Below are 21,445 nucleotides of genomic sequence, written 5' to 3' on the forward strand. Positions count from 1 at the left end.
AATAATAATTGAGGTTTAAAGGCATGAAAATCGTCACTCTACACATTCATACAGGAACTCTCATTTCATGCATGCCTATATTTATACACACTACAGGCCCATTGCCTGACTACTGATTTGTACACCCTACAGGCCCATTGCCTCCTCTGTGTGTTAGGGAAAGTGGTGGCAGACTCTAGTTTAGAGCTGAAGTCATTACTCTTTATCCACTCCCATTCCAAATGATTAAATTAAAATTATGTTGATAACTCCAGAATGTAGTGTATTGTCCTATATAGTGGCAGGTGCTCTCAATTTATTTTATATTGTCAATGATTGTGTGCTTTGATGCTTCAATCATTTCACTTTGTCCCGTTCGATAAAATGTATCTAGCCACTGCGTTCTTACTGTACAGGCTGAAAAAGAGTGATCTTAAATTGCGGCATAAAATTAGAACAGAATGTCCCGGTTCCATTTTCCATGACATCAAACTGTGGATTTGTTTTAGGGTCTTTTTTTGCTTTTCAGGCAAAAACAAAGCATGTGCATGTAGGTCAGAGAGAACAGGCACCTCATATATCATCATATAGAATTAAATCAATCTTTACTCAGCCAGCTGTGGCCGGCTCTTCATGTTTCTGAGGTGCTCTCTGTGTTTGTGCCTCTGTGTTTGTGTATCCATGTAACATATTGATTAAACTTTGTTTTGATGTACATTTACATTACATTTATGGCATTTAGCAGACGCCTTTATCCAAAGCGACTTACAACAAATACATTTGTTTAAGTAAGTGAATCATCTATCCAACAGTCATCATAAGACAAAGTAATCAATGCTCACACCAGGGGCCATTGGCAGTTGTAATGCCAGAAGGCTTTTTTTTTTCTTTTTTTTTCTTATTATTTATTAACTAGAGAGAACTTGTTATGTGCAGGAAGAACAACCTTAGAGAGTGATGGTCTTATTGTACAGTTCTGTTCTGTGTGGGTTACAAGAGGGGGGTGGTTTTATGAGAAGTGATGATGAAACCCCAGGTTACAAAAAGACGAGGGGAGGAGAGAATGCGAAGACAGTAGGGGAGGCAGATAGGAAGCAGTTTTAGGAGGGGTAGGGTATTGATACAAAATTTATACAAAGACCGGTGAGAGTTATTCTGTATGTTTTAAATTGTTTGTGTGATTTCAATTAATTCTATTTTGAAGCATGTTCACTGATGTTATACACTGCTCAAAAAAATTAAGGGTTAATTAATCGTCACAGTGTAACACCAAGTCAGTTAAACTTCAGGATATCAATCTGCCCATTTAAGAAGCACAAGTGATTATGAATCAATTTCACCTGCTTTAGTGCAAATGAAAGTGACAATAGGTGCACTGGAGAGGCAAAAGCAAGACAACCCCCAAAAAGGTAATGGTTTTGCATGTGGTGGCCACAGACAATTGCTTTCTCCTTATCCTTCCTGACTGATTCTTCTCTAGTTTTGTGTTCTGCTAGTGTCCTTGTCACTACTGGTAGCATGAGGCGGTACCTGCAGCCCAATCAGGTTGCAAAGGTAGTCCAGCTCCTCCAGGACGGCACATCCATACGTGCGGTCGCAAGAAGGTTTGCTGTGTCTCCCAGCACAGTCTCAAGAGCATGGAGGAGATACCAGGAGACTGGCCGTTACACGAGGAGAGCTGGACAGGGTCGTAGAAGGGCATCAACACAACAGCAGGACCGGTATCTGCTCCTTTGTGCGAGAAGGAACAGGAGGAGCACTGCCAGAGCCCTACAAAATGACCTCCAGCAAGCTACTGGTGTGCATGTGTCTGACCAAACTGTCAGAAACAGACTCCATGAGGGTGGCATGAGGGTCCGACGTCCTCTTGTGGGACCTGTGCTCACTGCCCAGCTCCGTGCAGCTCGATTGGCATTCGCGAGAGAACACCAGAATTGGCAGGTCCGCCATTGGCGTCCTGTTCTCTTCACAGATGAGAGCAGGTTCACACTGAGCACATGTGACAGGCGTGAAAGAGTCTGGAGACGCCGTGGTGAATGTAATGCTGCCTGTAACAACATCCAGCATGACCGGTTTGGCGGTGGTCAGTGATGGTCTGGGGACGCATATCCTTGGAGGGTCGCACAGACCTCCATGTCATAGCCAACGGTACCCTGACTGCTGTTAGGTACCGGGATGAGATCCTCAGACCCATTGTCAGACCTTACGCTGGTGCAGTGGGCCCTGGGTTCCTCCTAGTGCAGGACAATGCCCGGCCTCATGTGGCCAGAGTGTGTAGGCAGTTCCTGGATGAAGAAGGCATTGATACCATTGAATGGCCCTCTCGTTCCCCTGACCTAAATCCAATTGAGCACCTATGGGACGTTATGTATCGGTGCATCCGACGCCACCAAGTACCGCCACAGACTGTCCAGGAGCTCACTGATGCCCTGATCCAGGTCTGGGAGGAGATCCCCCAGGACACCAACCGCCGACTCATCAGGAGCATGCCCAGACGTTGTCGGGAGTGCATACAGGCACGCAGGGGCCATACACACTACTGAATCACATCATGAGTTGCCGTGATTAAATTCACACAAGTTGGATCAGCCTGTGATTTGAATTTTTTACTTAGATTTTCGGTGTGATTTTGAATCCAGCCCTCAATGGGTTGATGATTTTGGTTTCCATTGACCGTTGTTACGTCATTTTGTTCTCAACAAATTATACAATGTACATCAGTAAAGATTTTCAACTTAAATAATTCGTTCATCAAGTTCTGATGTGTCCCTTAAGTGTTCCCTTAATTTTTTTGAGCAGTGTAGATGAGGTGAGAGGGGGAAATGTGTGAGGGAGGGCCAGTGCTTTGATGTGCAGAAATAAATAGAACATTAAGGGATAGCTCATGTCTGCATGCTCCCTGGCCACTCAGATAGCCTGATAGGCAGTCCTCTTCTCTGTGATCGCAGGTCTTCAGGTGCCAAGCAGATGGGAGGAAAGTGTCTTTACCAGCTCCATTGATGCCATGGTATAGAATCTGCTGATACATGTGAGCCCTGTGCAGCAGGGGGCAGGAAGGAAGCTTTATTCAATCAACTCAATTCTCCAGGGTGTCATGATTCGCACCCCCTTCACAGCTCAACAGTGTCCATGTCTCCCCCTCTGGTATGTCAATTATCCATCAGACATCCAGAGTGACAGGTGTCATTCCTCATCTCACAGTCTAACTCTGTCTGACATGATCGAAATCTGATCAGAAACGCAAGATTAAAACTGAATGATTGTTGATCATATTAAAGGGGAAATATAGAGAAATGTAACCACTCTCTAATTCATAGATGGAGCTACAGATGGCCACCCATGAGATCTAAATGTTAAATGCTTTTAACCATGTTTTGAAGCTATAAAGTTTCTACAATTACATTGTTACAAACAATGGAGTACAACAACTTTATATTTGGTGGTTCTGATGGGGTATGACAGTTGAACTAAGCTCATGAAGCATTTATAAGTTATTCAAGAATCAATGCATATATATATAATTAATTAATAAGTCCAAAAATGTATGTACCAATCCCAGATTGCCCTTTAAGTGTATCTGTTGATATCGCACAGCAGCCAAAGTATGGTGGTAATTAACAACTCACTGCGTGAGTTTCCTCAAGATTGAGATTCTATTAGTGAATGGCTTGTCCTGCTGGTTGTCACTCCAGCCCTCACAGTCATTGACATGTGTCATTCCCTGGCATTCTGCTGGACTAAGAACAGCTCTAATTGAGTTTGGCAGGAGTCTCTTTCATGACACCATGTTTGGCCTCAAGTTAATGTTGATAGATAATGGCTAATGTAAAGTGGACATGCCTATAAAAAAAAATATGTTTTAAGTTCACAGTGTTGATCACATCAGAAATTGTTCCTGGAGGAAACAGTATTCAAAAGGGAAGAATAGCTTTGACCAGGCTTATGAAAAGTATATGTGATGCTCCAACCTTCTATCCAGCTGACATTGGTATATTGGTATTGTAGAGCATTTAATAATAATATCAGTTTCCACACAAACGTTTGGCAGAGACCTTTGGCTATATTTTGTTAATAGCAAAGCATGTCTAATATTGATAATCTGACTCCAATGTAATTATCACTATATGCAAAGAATTGTTGAGTCTGTGCTGATTTAGTGCAAGAAAGGTCAAATGGAATGGATCAAATGAGGCTTTAATAATACTGTATACTTATACTAACTATTACAAGGCAAATACTTCATAGAAAAATGCTACATTCTAATAGAGAGAGAGAGAGAGAGAGAGAGAGAGAGAGACAGAGAGAGAGAGAGATGACCACAGGTCATTCAGAACAATGCTACTCACAACATGATGAGAACCTCACAACAGGACACAGGAAAGAGAATGAATATATCCCTTTGCCCCTATTATATAGACTTAAGTATTTAAATTAGGAGATGTTTTGCAAGGAGACCAATCGGAATTCAGTTTGACACTTCAGAGAGCTCATAGCCATTTGTTAGAATCGGGGGAAGGACACCTGAAGAAAATATGGGCAGAATTGAAGTTCTCCCATTTCAGTATGCTGCTGCTATGTTTTACATTCGTCCACTCCCCACGAGTCACTGTCCACCTACAGTAACTGCCCTAATGGAAACAAGGCCCATCTGTCGCCAGTCCCTTCATCCCCACCACACTAGAAATGGGAAACTCAGGGACGGAGCCGAAACAGCAAGGTCATATGAGGCGTGTGTCCTCTGACCACAGAAGTGATTAGACTCAGCTATCAGAGTCATTTAATGCACTTCGGCTTTCTACCTGACATCCCTAATAAATTATAACTACAGTCGTGTCTGAAACACTGACTAGTCAGCTGGGCTCTGAAGGACTCCTCAAAGTGGTCAATAATGAAGAAATATCAGACGGATTTGCTGAGTATAGATTATATTTATTGGTCAAACAGGCCCGGCATACAAGTATTCAATAAATTCTAAAAGAGCATTTCCCTGTGTATTACATTTACTTAGATTTACGTCAGCATGTATCTTGCAGTATAATTGGTTCTCTTTATCAAATTCAACATATTGTACCACCTTGGTGTAAGATTTCAGTTGACCGGTACATACATATTTGTCCATACTTCCTGGTGACAACCTCAACAGTAACATCAGTTTTGTTAATACATAAACCAACAGATAAAAAGTAACTTGTTAGTAACACAGTTGTACAATGGACCCTTCTCACTCTGGCCTTCAGAGGCCTTCGTTTCCAGGAGATTCTACTTGGATGAAGATGGCACTGAAGTTATCCATGAATATGACAAAGTAAAAAAGAGTTTAAGTACGCATCATCAAATGCTTAAACAGTTGTATATGTGCATATGGTGTTACAAGGATGTGTTGCATTAAGCAGGGAAGAACACAGCATCAATCAATCATGACAAATCAGTGTGGTCTATTGCTATACCCGGTCCATCACTATGGTTATTGTGATCTATTACTATTACAAATCATTATTAATGTGTGGCCTATTGCTCAGAATCACAACCCACTTATTTGTCTAGGCCTTTATTTCGAATTCAATGGCTGCAGGTGCAACAAACTCTCAAGATGACCTTTGACCTCTGTTGCCTGACACTTCAGCTCTAACAGCAGTCTTCCGGAGTTCTGGAACGTTCTCTCAGTTGCAGAACATACTGACCAGAACACAGGCTACAGGGGAGATTATATGACACAGTCTTACTGCATGATGCAACATACTGAGGCTAACGTAGGCTTGACGAGACAAGGAACACATCTTGTGCATCTAATGTCCTAGCTGATGATCCCATCCAGAAGGTTCCTTTGTCCTCAGCTTGCTCACTGTTAATTCTCCATCCTTAATAGTTTATTTGGTACTCTTTACTGTTCTTTGAGCAGCTTAGCTCTTATTAATAGATTCCTCCTCACGCTTAGGTTTGGATTCAACTGTTTCTAATTGGAGAAGAGAGATTTGACATCTTACCCCTAAATGCGATGAAACTAATATAAAAAAACAAATTCTGTCAACCTTGGAATGTATGAGGAACATTCTAGATGCAGCCATCTTTGACCGCTTTCATTCCCAACTAGGCTACATCCCCAAAGCCGATGATATAAAAAAAATCAACAATGACATGAATAGAGTTATCAGATTCCACCGTGTTCTGAAAGGAGGCTGGGAGGAGGGGTGGTTTGAGAGGTATCTCATGGGCCCAGGATAAAACACCGGTGGCAGGGTTTGTTAGACTAGCAAACGACTACTGTGTTGTTGCGTGATCATTCAATTGGACAGCATATATTCACTGGCCAAATGGAACCACTGTTGATGACCAAATAGGTCAGATGGTAAAGTAATTCCCAGAGCTCTGTGATTAATAGTGCATATGAGTCTGGCTGTTGGAGGACCGCTAATGGTGGAGGACTCTGGTGAATATTTTAGCACAGTGCTGCTTGGTATTGCATGTTGAGAGGGTGTAAGAGGGATAGCTAGATAGGATGGCAGTTACAATATGGATGGTTGACAAAGACATTTATAGCAAACCATATCTTAATATCATTAATCTGACTCCAAGTAATTTAATTAACACTATGTGCTAAGAATTGTTGAGTTTGTGTTGATTAGTGGAAAAATGGTCATGTTAGAATGAATCAAATGAGGCTTTAATAATACTGTAAACTTATACAATTATTACAAGGCAATTCATCATAGATAAATGTTGCATTCTACCCTCATGGTAAAGGATAAAGAGAGAGAGAGAGAGTGAGAGAGAGAGAGAGAGAAACAAAGACAGACCACATGATCTGTATTGTACTCACAAAACAACAACCTGGGACCTCTTACCAGGACACAAAGAGAGAAGAGAAATAACTTATCCTCTGCCTTCTGCTCTTATATCTAGCTTCCAACCATAGTATTTAAATTAAGAGCTGTTTACAAGGAGAACCAATGAGACCTCATCCTAACAATTCTATCCATATGACACCACTAGGTCAACACATTCCTGAGTGGGCTTGTAAAACTTCACAGAGAGATCAATCATTTGGCCCATCGGGGGAGGGGTCCTTTGAAGAGAAGGGGGGCAGAATTGATATCTCCCCCTTCACCTCCAGGTGTTGTGTGTGATCATGTGCATCATGTTCACATGTCTACTCTCCACAGACAGAATAGGGGCTTGAGTGCTTTGTGTGTGTGTGTGTGTGTGTGTGTGTGTGTGTGTGTGTGTGTGTGTGTGTGTGTGTGTGTGTGTGTGTGTGTGTGTGTGTGTGTGTGTGTGTGTGTGTGTGTGTGTGTGTGTGTGTGTGTGTGTGTGTGTGTGTGTGTGTGTGTATGTGTGTGTGTGTGTGCGTGCGTGTGCATGCTCCCGTGTGCACGTGGTTGCTGCAGGGTCTGTGGCCTCTGGAATGGATGCAGCAGAGGTTTTTCTCCCCAGCCTCATTTCTTCTGTTATTTGTTCTGCTTGTGTAAGGTTACGCAATGCGGGGTGATGTTCTAGTTTCTCCTCCACTGCAGACCCTGCAAGCTGTTACAGGTTGTCATACAATCTCTAAACAAAATCTAAATTGGCCAACTGCATTATAAATTAGCGTGTGTATGTGTGTGTATGTGTGTTTGTTTGTGATGTAAGATCTCTCAGAGAGACATAACTCCACCCTTGCAGAAGCTCATTGTCCAGAAATGATAATAGGACAATAGTAGAAAATAAGTTGACTGTAATGGTTATAAAGACCTGGTAATAATCCACTTTCCAGAATGGAAAATCTTGGGACAGCTTAAGCCTGTTGTCTGTGCTCCGTCATGGGGACCAGAACAGTCATATTTATTTTCCCTCTGCAAAGCAAATGGCTATGGCATTGTAACACCGCTCAGTATCATGTATTGGATTCAGTTGAATTAATTAAATATTATACTTTTGAAAAAAGGAGATTTACAATACAGTATCTATTCATGATGAGTAGTGACAGACTTTTCACTCTCAGCTGTTTTTATAGACGAAACAGGAAATCTATCAGGGGGAAAAAAAGTTCTCCTCAGCTGTTAGCAGACTTTGTAATTGTGTTCATCCAATCCCTTTACAGCTGAACTATGAGACAGTGGTCTCCCGCTAACAAAGTAATTGCAGACACACAAACAATAGTGTCTTATCTACCATTGAAAATGCCTCAGGCGCTGGTGAAACTTTTATGAGACAGTTAAATTCAGTGCAGCTGAGTGATGCAAATACATGTTAATGTCTTCATTCCCTCCTCAACATGAATACTGTCAGACAACACCAATTTATTTCCAAAAGGCATGGTTTTCTCAGTTTTAATTTCCACAAACACTATTCAGTAAATTGCTAATTTAATGTTCTCCATACAGTTCTGTACATTTTTTGAATATCTGTATATTTGTCTTAATTTTTTTTTTAAAAACATACCTGTTAAAATAACATATACCGACTGAAATCAAAAGGGGCACAGGAAGTGCTGCAGCCGAGGAGACAGTCGCCATCTTCTCAGGATCCTTTTAATCACTACAGCTCATAAGCTCAATAGCCATGTGCTCTCACCAAACATGCTATCTGCTCAAGGATTCTCCATGGTCAAATCTCCAATCACATGCAATTAGTCACACCTAGTCCCGTAGATCGAACCATTACTCCCTTTTTCTATACAAAGCCCTACTCCCGGCTGACCTCACCTCATTATTGAAGTACAAGAACATAACTTACCAAACTCTTGAGTCCTCCACCAAATTGGGTAAATCTAAGTAAATTTTAGTTTTGGTGCACCTCACTGCTGGAATAATCTACAGAGTATGTTACAGTTGGTTGTTCTGGTTTCCCTCTGGTAATTTAAGATTTTGAACGAGGACCTCTTTGTTAATCGAATATAATATAATCGTTTTTCCTGATCATGTTTTATAATGTTGTATTTTTGTAATTGTTGTAAATTGTGTATACAGGGCTCCCTAGTAAAAGAGACCTAGGCCTCAATGTGACTCCCTGTTAAAATAAAGATAAATAAAAAATAATATAAAACCTGTGACATCAGCACATTGAGCAATTCAGGAAAATCAAACAACGACAACTAAGGCAATTTCTCATTTTTGATCATAATTCCAACAGTGTGATGAGGCATAAATATTGCTGTCTATCAATGGTGCCATTGTGCCATTAAACCTGACCCCGCAGCAACACCCACGGCACAGACGACTCCACCGCAGCAACACCCACGGCACAGATGACTCCACCGCAGCGACACCCACGGCACAGACGACTCCACCGCAGCAACACCCACGGCACAGATGACTCCACCGCAGCGACACCCACGGCACAGATGACTCCACCGCAGCGACACCCACGGCACAGATGACTCCACCGCAGCGACACCCACGGCACAGATGACTCCAAACATCCACTGGCCGATAAACTGACTAAATGGGCCAGGTTCAATCATGAACCATTACAAGGCTGCTGAACCCACCGGCCCAGCCTCAGGCCACACAGCTATACCTCTGGCCCAGCCTCAGGCCACACAGCTATACCTCTGGCCCAGACCTGAGCACACAGCTATACCTCTGGCCCAGCCTCAGGCCACACAGCTATACCTCTGGCCCAGACCTGAGCACACAGCTATACCTCTGGCCCAGCCTCAGGCCACACAGCTATACCTCTGTCCCAGACCTGAGCACACAGCTATACCTCTGTCCCAGACCTGAGCACACAGTACATCAACATGTAGCACTATGTGATTGACTTAGGGATCCTTCAGGATCAAATTAATCAAAAAATTTGAATTAATACATATTTGTCAATCTGTGTATCTGGCTTGAATTTGTCATGTTTTATGAAATGATGTATGTTAGTGTAAGTATACATTATGTATCACATATAAACTGCAGTACACATCTTAGCTATCCACTATCTCCATTTCATGTATAATTCAGGATGGTTTGCTAAATCAATGAATCCACAGCCTGCAGTGAGAGTTGATATTGAGATACAGCGGTTCATTCTGTTTGCCATTGTGGTCTGTCTCATCCACTCCTGACCAGTTTCGTTAAATCAATGGTGTGTGTGTGTGTGTGTGTGTGTTTATAGCTCATCCCACTACAACCTCAAATTGATGATGCCAATTGCCTAATGTGGTCCTTACTTATTTCAAACTGAAACGATCTTTCTCTGCTTTTAGACAATCAAAACAAAATTACAAAATAGATCATTTGAACTTGTTAGGCAATTCATTACTCCATAAAAGATAGCTTTTTCTTTGTTGCACATGTGGGAATTTAGTAACAAGGCTCAGAAAATGTTAGTAACAAGGCTCAAAAAATTATTTAACTGTATTAGTTCAGATTATTTGTCAGGCTGCTTAGCAATGTACCCTTTTTAGTATAAAGCTGGGGCAATTGTCCCAGGGTAGTGTGCTGTGATGACTTCAGTAGTAAAAGCTAAGCTGTTCTAGAGTATTGTGTGTGTGTGTGCACAGTGTGTGTGTCTTTCACAAGAGGGATCACATTTCCACATATTTGGACTGGTGTATGATAAACAATGTTCTGTCTCTGAGTTGGAGTGGATGAAACTGTCGTCCCTCTGCTGAGTGTGTCCTACTCTCGCTGGGCGTCAGGCTGAGTGTGTCCTACTCTCGCTGGGCGTCAGGCTGAGTGTGTCCTACTCTCGCTGGGCGTCAGGCTGAGTGTGTCCTACTCTCGCTGGGCGTCAGGCTGAGTGTGTCCTACACTCGCTGGGCGTCAGGCTGAGTGTGTCCTACTCTCGCTGGGCGTCAGGCTGAGTGTGTCCTACTCTCGCTGGGCGTCAGGCTGAGTGTGTCCTACTCTCGCTGGGCGTCAGGCTGAGTGTGTCCTACTCTCGCTGGGCGTCAGGCTGAGTGTGTCCTACTCTCGCTGGGCGTCAGGCTGAGTGTGTCCTACTCTCGCTGGGCGTCAGGCTGAGTGTGTCCTACTCTCGCTGGGCGTCAGGCTGAGTGTGTCCTACTCTCGCTGGGCGTCAGGCTGAGTGTGTCCTACTCTCGCTGGGCGTCAGGCTGAGTGTGTCCTACTCTCGCTGGGCGTCAGGCTGAGTGTGTCCTACTCTCGCTGGGCGTCAGGCTGAGTGTGTCCTACTCTCGCTGGGCGTCAGGCTGAGTGTGTCCTACTCTCGCTGGGCGTCAGGCTGAGTGTGTCCTACTCTCGCTGGGCGTCAGGCTGAGTGTGTCCTACTCTCGCTGGGCGTCAGGCTGAGTGTGTCCTACTCTCGCTGGGCGTCAGGCTGAGTGTGTCCTACTCTCGCTGGGCGTCAGGCTCTGTGAGCTGTGAACCAGTGATCAGGTCGGCAGACTCTTCAAGTGTTTGCTAAAGGAACTAATCTGTACATGAACAGAGTGACTGAGGTTGGATCTACCTGTATACAGTCTAGGGCCTTAATAGGTTGGCAGTTACAATACGAAGTGTAAGGAAATACCAAGGAAATTTGGCTATGTACTGTTAATAGCAAAGCATATCTTAATATTAATAATCTGATGCCAAGTAATTTAACTAACACTATGTGCAAAGAATTGTTGAGTTTGTATAGAAAAACAAATGACAGACCACATGATCTGTTACTATACTCACAAATCAACAGCTAGGACCTCTGACCAGAACACAAAGAGAAATAATCTGTTCCTCTACATTCTGTTTTATACCTGATTTCCAACCATAATATTTATATTTAGAGCTGTTTGTAAGAGAACCAATCAGACCTCAATCCTAGTCATATGACACCTCAGCATCAACACATTGTGAACATCACAGAGAGATCACAGTAACCGGGGGAAAGGATCTCAAGAAAGGGGACAGAATTGATATCTCCCCCTTCAACAGTAGGTTCTAGTGGTTATGTCTCTTATGTTAATTCTCTGGTTGGGAGAGACATTATTGACTCCTTCAATAACCTTCACACCCTTTAATCACAGGGCAATGTGTGTCACTGTAAACATGGTTTGCTTAGCTTTGTCCTCTCTCACCTTTAGCTGCTTTTGTTTTTTGCCCTCCAAATACATTTAATTATTGATGGGGAAAACCACCATGAAAGAGGCTGTCTTGGTCCATTTAAAACATGACTGCATGAGAGTGTGGAACCTTGCTCTGAGCTGTTTGTGTTGCACCCCTGAAGAGGGGGAAGATAATTGTCAAATGAAAAACTGGACATGCAGCTTGTCTACTTCAAAGTCAAGAGTGGCATGAATGAATAAAATTATGGAAACATCAACATTTGGAATTGGAGATGAACCATGATAGCATAATGTAAGCGGTAATAAATTACATTTGAGGGTTTAGACTGGTTATGCAGTTCTTGCACTTCACAGAGTTCCAAACCCTCTTCCCCCAGATTTGCTGAACCTAAAGGGACTGTAGAAACGGTACCCTCTGCTACTTTTGGTTTTGCATCCTAAGCAAGAATAGTTGTAAGAATGGTAATACATGTATTATGTGTTAATAATGTACAATAAGAGATTTCTCTGTGCCAGGATGATACAGCATGGTAAGACAGGTGCTTTCATGATAATTTTGTTTTTCCCCATCGTCTAACGCTCCTACTTTGTGTTCTCAGTTTTTCACAGACCCCTGTGCCAGCAGCCCCTGTCTCCATGGCAACTGTAGTCGCAGTGGTGAGGGTGAGGCTTATACCTGTGAGTGTAGTGAGGAGTATGAGGGAGAAAGGTGTGACCAGCCTTCTCTGGACCTACCTATGCCCAACTGGGACCCTGCTACACCCCCTGCCCCAGAGCAGGCCACACCTGCCACGCCCACAACTGCCACTCATCCCTACCAGCCAACCACTGTCCCCTCCACCACACAGGCCTCACCTACCCTGCAGCCGTGGCAACCAAAGGCCGGACAGAGAATTCGTGTGGTGAGGTGGGAGAAGGAGCAGGTAAGAAAATGCTCTCATGAGAATCATGTCTCTTTAGAAAAGTCTCCCACCAGACTGTGTTGATTTTATCTATCTAGTTGTGTGGGTATTGTGGTTTACCTGTGTGTACTTCCTTATGTACCTGTGGTAGGTGACTGAGGGGCTGCACTGTGTGAGTCCAGAGCTGTGTGAGCTCACCTCTGGAACACTGACTCTCTCTCTGGAGGTGCCTGAGGAGACGGCTGTAAAGTAAGAGACTGGTGATGCATGTGGTTAGTCTTGGCACAACTCCGCTGATCCATACAGATCATTGCACAACACACGATAAGTACAAAAAACACAATAGAGTGTAATGCCCCTGGCTGTCACCGAGTCAGCAAACCCTGTGGTGCCCCTTTTCCTCTACTGTACTCCTGAAGGATCAGTACATGGAATGCAGTGCATTTCAGTTGAACACAATAAGCATCATAAATAGATTTGTATTGGTCGGTGGAAGTCTAAAAGTCTGAATGTCTTCGTGAATGAGAGTCATGACATAATACCTCAACATCAGCATAGCTGTATCAGATCTTAACTGCATGCAAATTAGGTTTTTGTTTTGTGTTTCTGTGTTGTATAATTACACCTGTAAACACAAGTACACCCACATCGTGGACTGAATCAAAAGAGGTTCAGTAAGCTTCAAGAGGTTAAGCAAAATATGGGTAGATAGAAATAGATTGTTTGTTTGTGTGTGTATGTCAAAAACCAACAAGGTTCTTTAGATCCCGAATGCAACTCTACCACAGGAAACAACAATGAGGTTGATTTATTAACAGACACATTCATTATCCTCCCCCAGACTACCCACTACCACCAGTTCGTAGACATCCTCACACTGTCGAACAAACTATGGTCCGTATAATCTGTTAGGGTACTGCGTGATGATGCACTGCAAGCCCACAGCATACTCGATAGGGCCGTCTTGGGAACTGGTATGGAGACAGAAGACAGCATGGGTCAGGAAGGTTCATTCAGGTTAACCAAAGTCTCACTCCATCATTCTGTGCATGTGTGGCACCTTCCTATGCCTGTCCCATAGCAGGAACAGAGGCTGGAGCAATAATGGCAGCAGTGGTAGAGGCATTGCCTTAGTGCAATGTCCCTTGGAGGACAAGTCTGCTCTCTGGGAGCTTCAACTGAGTTCATATAGTGTGGGTAGCTTGTTACCTTGATGTGCAGCAGGTGTGAGTACACGAGCCAGGCCAAGCCCATTAGCAATCAACCTACTAATTAACCAATAAGCAAAAAGGTAGAGAGAAAGTAAAATGGCTCAGCAAAACATGCAGTAAATCAAAAGGCACATTAAATAAATCCCTAACCCTAACCCTAACCCACTACACAAAATTAATTAAAACACAACACCAAGAGACCAAAGGATACTAATATAGGCTGCCCAACTTGCCAGTTGTGACATGTGTTTTGTCTGTGTGCATGAGTGTGAGAGAGAGAGAGCAAGAGAGAGAGCGAGAGTGAAAGAGAGAACAAGTAAAGGGAGAGAGCGAGGGAGAGAGAAGGAGAAAGAAAGGCTGGTCTTGTGCTGAGTTGGAGTGCATCTGCTTTGCTAATGCTGTTTGTGCAGAGCAACTTTCTACAGTAATCAGCCCAAACTCAGATGTGCAATGACCCTTGACCACATGGGCTGTAATTCATCCCTCTGGCCTTCAGAGCTGCACAGTCACCACATGGAGCTGTATTACACCCACAAAGACAGACAGGACAGTCATTACTCACACCATGTGACCATGTGTCAAACATAGGGTTTTGGTATGGTCACCCAATAGCAGACTAGTGACAATGATTACCCTTTGGCTTTTGATGTTGAATGCTTATCAATAGGCCCCAAGACATAAGATCACTCTGTCTCTTTATCTCTCTGTCCCTCTCTTTCTCTGTCTCTTTATCTCTCTGTCCCTCTCTTTCTCTGTCTCTAGGATCCTGGTGAATGTGAGCGGAGCGCCCGTTCTGTGGTGTGTTAGTGAGGAGGGTTTCCAGTGCTCCTCTGTTCTGGAGGGCACCATCATGTGGTTCCAGCAGGCCCAAGATGGACTGGTGGTCCCGGACCACTCTCTCCCCCTGGGACAAAACTATTTCCTGAGTAAGCATCTTGTTCCACCTCAACACTACAGCAACCAAGAGCAGTATGATCATCCCCCTATCTACTGATATGAAACATGCACATGGTGCTATCACCCTAACTGCACATTTGTCAATGTTGACTTTGTGTTCAGTTTGAGATCGCTACTGTATCTTCACATCCAAAATTAATGAATTCTTAAATACCACATCTACTGTAATGACCTCAGTGCACAGGATTGAGAAACCATATCCTTTATGTTTAAAAAGTCAATGGTGCCTCAAAGTCCCTTATTGGAATGAAATAGAATGTTTAATAAGAATATACATGTAAACCATACATTATCCCAATTGCCTGCAATTATGCATGAAAAGTCTACCAAAAACAGCAATATCTATGAACACTGAAAATCTGAAAACGTACAATATGTTACGTTTCCTAATAGCTGCAAATGTGTCCATATCCACAAAATGTACAAGTGGTATGTTAAGGCTGCTCGGCCACAACACCAGATTTCAGAAAGCGCCTTGTCCAAAACAGCACTCTCCAGTGAACGTTCTTTATCATGGAATCTCCTGGATCACTACCAATTTATCATGGCCATTTAGCATTAAACAGGATTATAATGCCTCATTTGCAAGGGCACACATAACTTTCTTTTTAAAGAAAATATTCAGTATGATGTCCAAAATATATTCCAGCAGGTGTAGCATGGTAATTAGTGTCCTGCTCTTTGACGTAGATGCTCACTTGACCCTTGTGCGTGTTCACCATACTGATGCTACTGTGTCTTGGCCTGTCTGCAGAGTGACCTTGAGATGTCTTAAAACACTCTGCCAGAACCCTGCTCTGTCTGAAGAGATGCTATTGATGGGAGTAAAGTGTGTGAGAGAGAGAGAGAGAGAGAGAGAGGTTGAAGTTGTTTTGTCCGTGAGAGTACGGCTGATGTGTCTGATTTAGGAGCTGTGTGTGTGTGCGTACGTGCAGAGCATGACAGAAGAGAGAGCCGCAGTGACTGGGCGTTTGTTACCTCAGACGTCATTGGGCTGACTGGAATTTGGTCAGGTGTGAGGGACACACCAGTCTTCCAGGCTCCTGATTGGTTTATGTCTTATGCAGTGTCAATGGCTTGTCCTTGCTGTACTCATTTCTCATTGGCTCTGAGTAGGTTCCTAATAATGGCTGTGATGGTATGTTTGTTTGGTTCTTGTAGCTACCAGTTGGTGAAGTCATACCAGCGAAATGAATGCATTTGAATGCTTTTGAAGTTGACAACTCTCAACCAATGAGATTACGTTTGCAGTCCATAATGGACATTTATAAATTGCAAACATTTATTATACATACATATGTGATTGCTAACAATTAATTATGTGAAAATTTTATAGTAAGTTGAATATCATTGACATTTTTATCATTTACTATGATAAATCAGCTTCTGTTTTCTGACGATAAGGTGAAAGGTTACATTGGATACGTCATAACTTGTAAACTCGGGTATCATCACATCAGTCCGAGTTTCCTACTTGGAACTTCGACTTTAAGGAAAGATCTAGTGGTTATTTCACACTTGAGAACTTGTTTCTCTTCCTAAAGCTGCCGAATGCACCATGAATCTTCACTTTGAGGCTATTTTTATACAGATGGCTCTGTAGCTGCCAGCAGTGGCTTCTCAGCTCAAAGTGCATACCTTCCAAAATTGTGTTATTGTAATATTGTACAATATTCATATAATATACTTTGCATTTGTAATCAAAAGTTTATGGATTCCGTCTGTCATCATTATATCTCTGCCAGCCCCCTTGCCTTTCATTCAATAACAGTTCTGACCGACTGGTGCAGTTAGACTTACACAATGTGCAGCCCTAACATTTTAAGCATTTAAATCGAAAACCTGGTTGTCCGGGGATGAGTATCATTCGGTCCTATAAATGGATACGAATGAGTATGACAACTCCAGCACACCCCTACCATGTAGTCATCTTGGGTGAGACTTCCTATGAGTTGGGAAGGCATCAGCGAATTGGATCAATACATGGTCTTCTTTGTGGCTTTCTAACTTCAAATAACAAATAAGCTGTTGGTAAAACCAGGTGAAACTTTTGAGATGCATTCCAATGAATCCAAACGAAAACGATGGCTTGATAATTAAAACTGAAAATATTTATAGTAGAATCAAAAATAGAACGTGTAGAGGGTGAAAGACATCAATCAAAGGTACCAAATTCCAAGTTAAAACAAAAGGATCAAAGGATAAAGGAGGATTCAAATGTGTTTACTTTTTTTTATTTTTTTTATGTGTAAATCTTTTTTTACTGTATGCCATATCTGGTCCCTTACCAAACATTTTGCCATGAGGTACGCCTATACCATCCAGTCTCTATATACCCAGCATGCCACACCTGAATGGGAATAGACCCACCCCCACCCACCTGTAATTCCCAAAACTGAGGCTAGAAGGGGTAGAAGGACGGTTATAATCTGCACCGGAGGCAATACATACAACAAATTACCAGAAAATTGGTACACAATATAACAATGAACAAACCAAGGAAACACCCCAAATGGCTCCAACAGATGTTACTAAGTCAGACATTTCAATTGAGAGCCTGATGGTGCACCCTGATGAAAGTGGCACTGGGAGGCGGATGCATCCGCTGAATTTGACCATTGATAAATATATAAATAACTGGATTAAGTGAACTACTGGCCACCCAATGGATTCCTATGAGAGACTGGATTTTTACAGTGAATCCAGGAAATGCTGTTACACAACGATGATGTTTGATACGGCCCTTCAGCATGAAAAAGCAACGTTTGATTTATGCCCACTCAAATCAAGAAAGTTGAACAAATTTCTCTCTCCATATGTGTGGCGGTCAGGAAGAACCCGTCGGATGTCGCTGCCACCTGTTGTTGTTGTTTTGGGTTTTTTAGGGCATATTAAAAGTTTGGATGATTCTGATCCCTTTACTTTACCATAAATATATAATAAAAGAAAATGGGAAATTGTTTATTTTCGAGGGTTTGTGAACATAGTGCTAGCAAAATAGATAGCCAGTATTCTGTCCCCTGTTCTAAATGAAAGATGTGTAGGAGCCAGGTTGGAGCTGACGTGACCCAAAGTCGTGATGTCCAGAAATAGAGATCAGACTAAATAACAAGTTAGCTAGCAAGTTGACCAGTAGTTGAAAACTGTCACTTATAATCAACAAAGCTGGTGTGAATCTTCATTAGATATTAAAACCGGCACGTTAGCTATAATCCACATGATGGTATCCACTTGCTTTGGATAATCCTCAGTGTTTAACGTGATCAACTGGCCTCAAATATTACATGATGAGTCATGATCTACTGAAACATCATTAGTGCTCCTTTCCATTAAATTAACTCAGATCTATTTTGATTTTAGTAGCTTAGATATGCGCTTTAGAAACTCTTTTGGAGTGGGAGAAGTCGTTCTCACATTGCTCCTCTATTCCATTTCTCCCTTCCTTCTTGCCCACTCGCCATTGTCCAAAGCAAATATATAAAAGCATCTGATAGGTATAGATGAAGTGCCCCAAACCACACTTACACCAATTTCTGTAGGTGCTTTTAAAACTTTGATAATTTCACCATGTGAAGGATTTTAACAGGCCTACACCCATATAATCAGTTAATTTAGGGGAGTGTCTTCTAGTGTTTACAAGTCTACTCACCATGGATTCTTCATCATTAGGGATCAGTACTTCTAACGTACAGCCAAAGAGGATGCAAACCAAGAGGCGGGACAGTTAGCATTTTGGGGTAACAATGCTAATGGATAATATTGGAGTGCATTGTAGGATATAAGGAATCATGGTTCTCAATAGGCCAATGAAAGTCAATGAGAAGTGCACAGCATATGGTCCTCCAAGGGACTATTGTAAACTTGACCACTACCTGACCTAATCTTAATTATATCGTAAAATAAATTTGTTTTCTTACTAACCTGACATATATCAAGTTGTTTCAACTTGAAGGGAGCAAACATGCTCACAAGTAGAATTGTAGCAACAAGGTATGGGAATACCTAAAATCATGCAATTTCTCCTTGTACGGCATTTTTGGGTGTCTACAACTATTGTGACTCTTGAGACGAGGCTATTAAAAAAAAAATAGCAAGAAGTAGCAACCTAGACCGTGTTCAACTTGTGAATACTCAGTATGTGAATTCTAGTGTTAGTAGGAGTAACACAGTTTGTTTAACTTAGCTAACAGTTGCGGTGCAGCGTTACTTAAGGCTCTATGAAAAAGGCTAGTACACACTCTTTTCTAGGTTCTCGCTTTCGTACAGCTATCCAATCTCTAATCTAACTGTTGTTCTCCTGTTGTAGGTGTGGTGCGTGTCGGCAATCCCAGTGGCTCGGATGTCACATTGCGTCTCAACGTGACTGTGAAGGCCAGCAGCTGTGTGGAACCTGGCAGCCGCTTCAGTGACCCACAATGCTCTGGAAAGGGGAAGTGCATCACCCAGCCCCCTGTGGTAAGATATATAGGGTTCAGATTTGTGTTGTCACCTATGGTTGGTAAATCAATGCCTTGTCTCAGGGATATGTGAAAATCTAAATTCCAGTTCCTAAAATCTGAATCCAACCTACAGTTGGGTGTTAGTTCATATGGTTTATATCGTCTTTATTGTTTATATTGTTTGTATTGTTGTTGCTGTACAGCAATTTGAGACAATTGTCTTTGTAAAACGTGATACATACATGTGATTGATTGATAGTGTTTCATGCTGTTCCCAAGTTTCAAAAACAGTGTTGAAACAGATTCTCCTCTTAAACAACATAAGTTGTTTGTGTTTTTGTGATGACGCAGGAAACCTACAGTCAAAGGATCAGTATTGCACATTGCAGAACAATAGTATTGCCTGAATAGCAACATGAGGATATTGACAGGAGATAAAAGATCAAGGGGAGAGAGGAATTACATAATTGCCAACAGAACTGGGAGAAGCATAAATTAATTGAGGGACTGACCCACTACACCGCACCCCTCGCGATTTTATTTTGGAAGTGTCTGTCAGCTGCGGTTGAATCACTCTCACTGTTGCCTATGAGACATGGTACACAGGCAACATGAGCAGCATGGCCTCACGTCCGGCTCGCGGGGCTGGAGCACACGTATAGGCTTCAAGTCTATTTCCCTCTGTCCGCGGTGCGTATCAGAGTCGTCGAGCCAAAAACAATACAAGTTGAGTCTGCTCAAGCGTCTCTCTGACTTTTGTCTTTTTGACTGACGGCACGCTTCTGTTATGGGCCTGGTGCAGAAATCTCAAGTGCAATTCCGACAGGACACAAACGCAGTGTAGTTTGGGAGTGAGAGTCCTTTACAATGGAGCCCTGCTTCTGTCTCTGCTGCTCCCTGTGGTCCTCTCTCCCTGGGGTCCCAGTGGGCATACAGAACAGAACATAGCAGTGCTGCAGAGAAGAGAGGAAACCAGAACCAGAGAGTAGTACTGGAGGGAGGGGGAGGCTCACTCCTTCCCTCCTTACGGGTGCAGCATGAGAGGGTGATTTAGCACATCTCACTGGAGGGAGCTGAGGAGAGAACAAGAGGGTGAGGACTGGAGGGGAGGGGGCATGCTGGTGTGCACAGGACTCTAACAATAGAAAGCTCCTAGGTTGTTAATCTGAATGTCCCTGACCTATCCCAGGCCAGTTATTGGGCAATCGGCATTAGCAATGAAAATGCCAAATCGCCGTGCCTAATTTCTCAGCTGTTTGACCATTGATTTTGATGCCATTTCATATGTCTGCTCACCGTGCCAATGTCTACACATCCCCTGAATATTGAAACAATTAGTTCAGCTGTTTTCTTTTACCAGGGACCCTACAGCAATTTCTACACAATTGATTATGCGGCTTTCGGGCCCAGTCAGGTAATGTCTCAGAGCAGTGCATCAAGGCTGAGTTAAGTTCATAAGTAATACAGTTTTTCTTAAATGTATAAAATATCACATTCACGTGCCAATAGATGATGTATGGGGAAGACCAAAATGGTTACTGGTTTAATGAAAGCTAGTCTAACGTGAACATTCTAAGCTGCTGATACAGCATCAACAGCAACAAATGCTGCCGCTGTGAGACAGCTGTTGAATGTGTTGCCCGCCATGCAGTAGTAGTTTTAAGATGTGGATGGATGGATGGGTCAGAGCTTGGCTATTATATTCACTGATGTCAAATCAATAAATGCAAAGGCTTAATAAAAACTATGTGGTTTGGGTGTGATATGTGAAAGCTTGGTAGATAATCATAATGACATTACTAAAAGGGGTACCTTTGCTAGGATAACGATACATGCCATAATGTTCATTTATGCCCAATAAACCAGAAATCTAGCTTGCCATCAATGGTAGTGTCATTGTCTTATGTCAGGTGAAGTCATTCTAGTGTGACGTCACTTCACCTGAATTACGTGTTTTATAAATCGTCGATTCTTGATTTCTAA

The 21,445-nt window shown here is 42.7% G+C and overlaps 1 protein-coding gene across 1 annotated transcript in view; it reads left to right on the forward strand.

Moving 5' to 3' along the window:
- Positions 1–21,445, forward strand: part of dner (delta/notch-like EGF repeat containing) — a 44,818-nt gene that overhangs the window by 9,406 nt on the left and 13,967 nt on the right. Inside the window, exons 2-5 of the mRNA XM_083696430.1 lie at positions 12,553–12,876; positions 13,007–13,104; positions 14,829–14,992; positions 19,330–19,478. Of these exons, the coding sequence (XP_083552556.1) occupies positions 12,553–12,876; positions 13,007–13,104; positions 14,829–14,992; positions 19,330–19,478 (735 nt within the window). The remainder of the gene's footprint in view (positions 1–12,552; positions 12,877–13,006; positions 13,105–14,828; positions 14,993–19,329; positions 19,479–21,445) is intronic.

The sequence above is a fragment of the Argentina silus genome, assembly GCF_951799395.1.
Source record: "Argentina silus genome assembly, chromosome: X".
Lineage (NCBI taxonomy): Eukaryota > Metazoa > Chordata > Actinopteri > Argentiniformes > Argentinidae > Argentina > Argentina silus.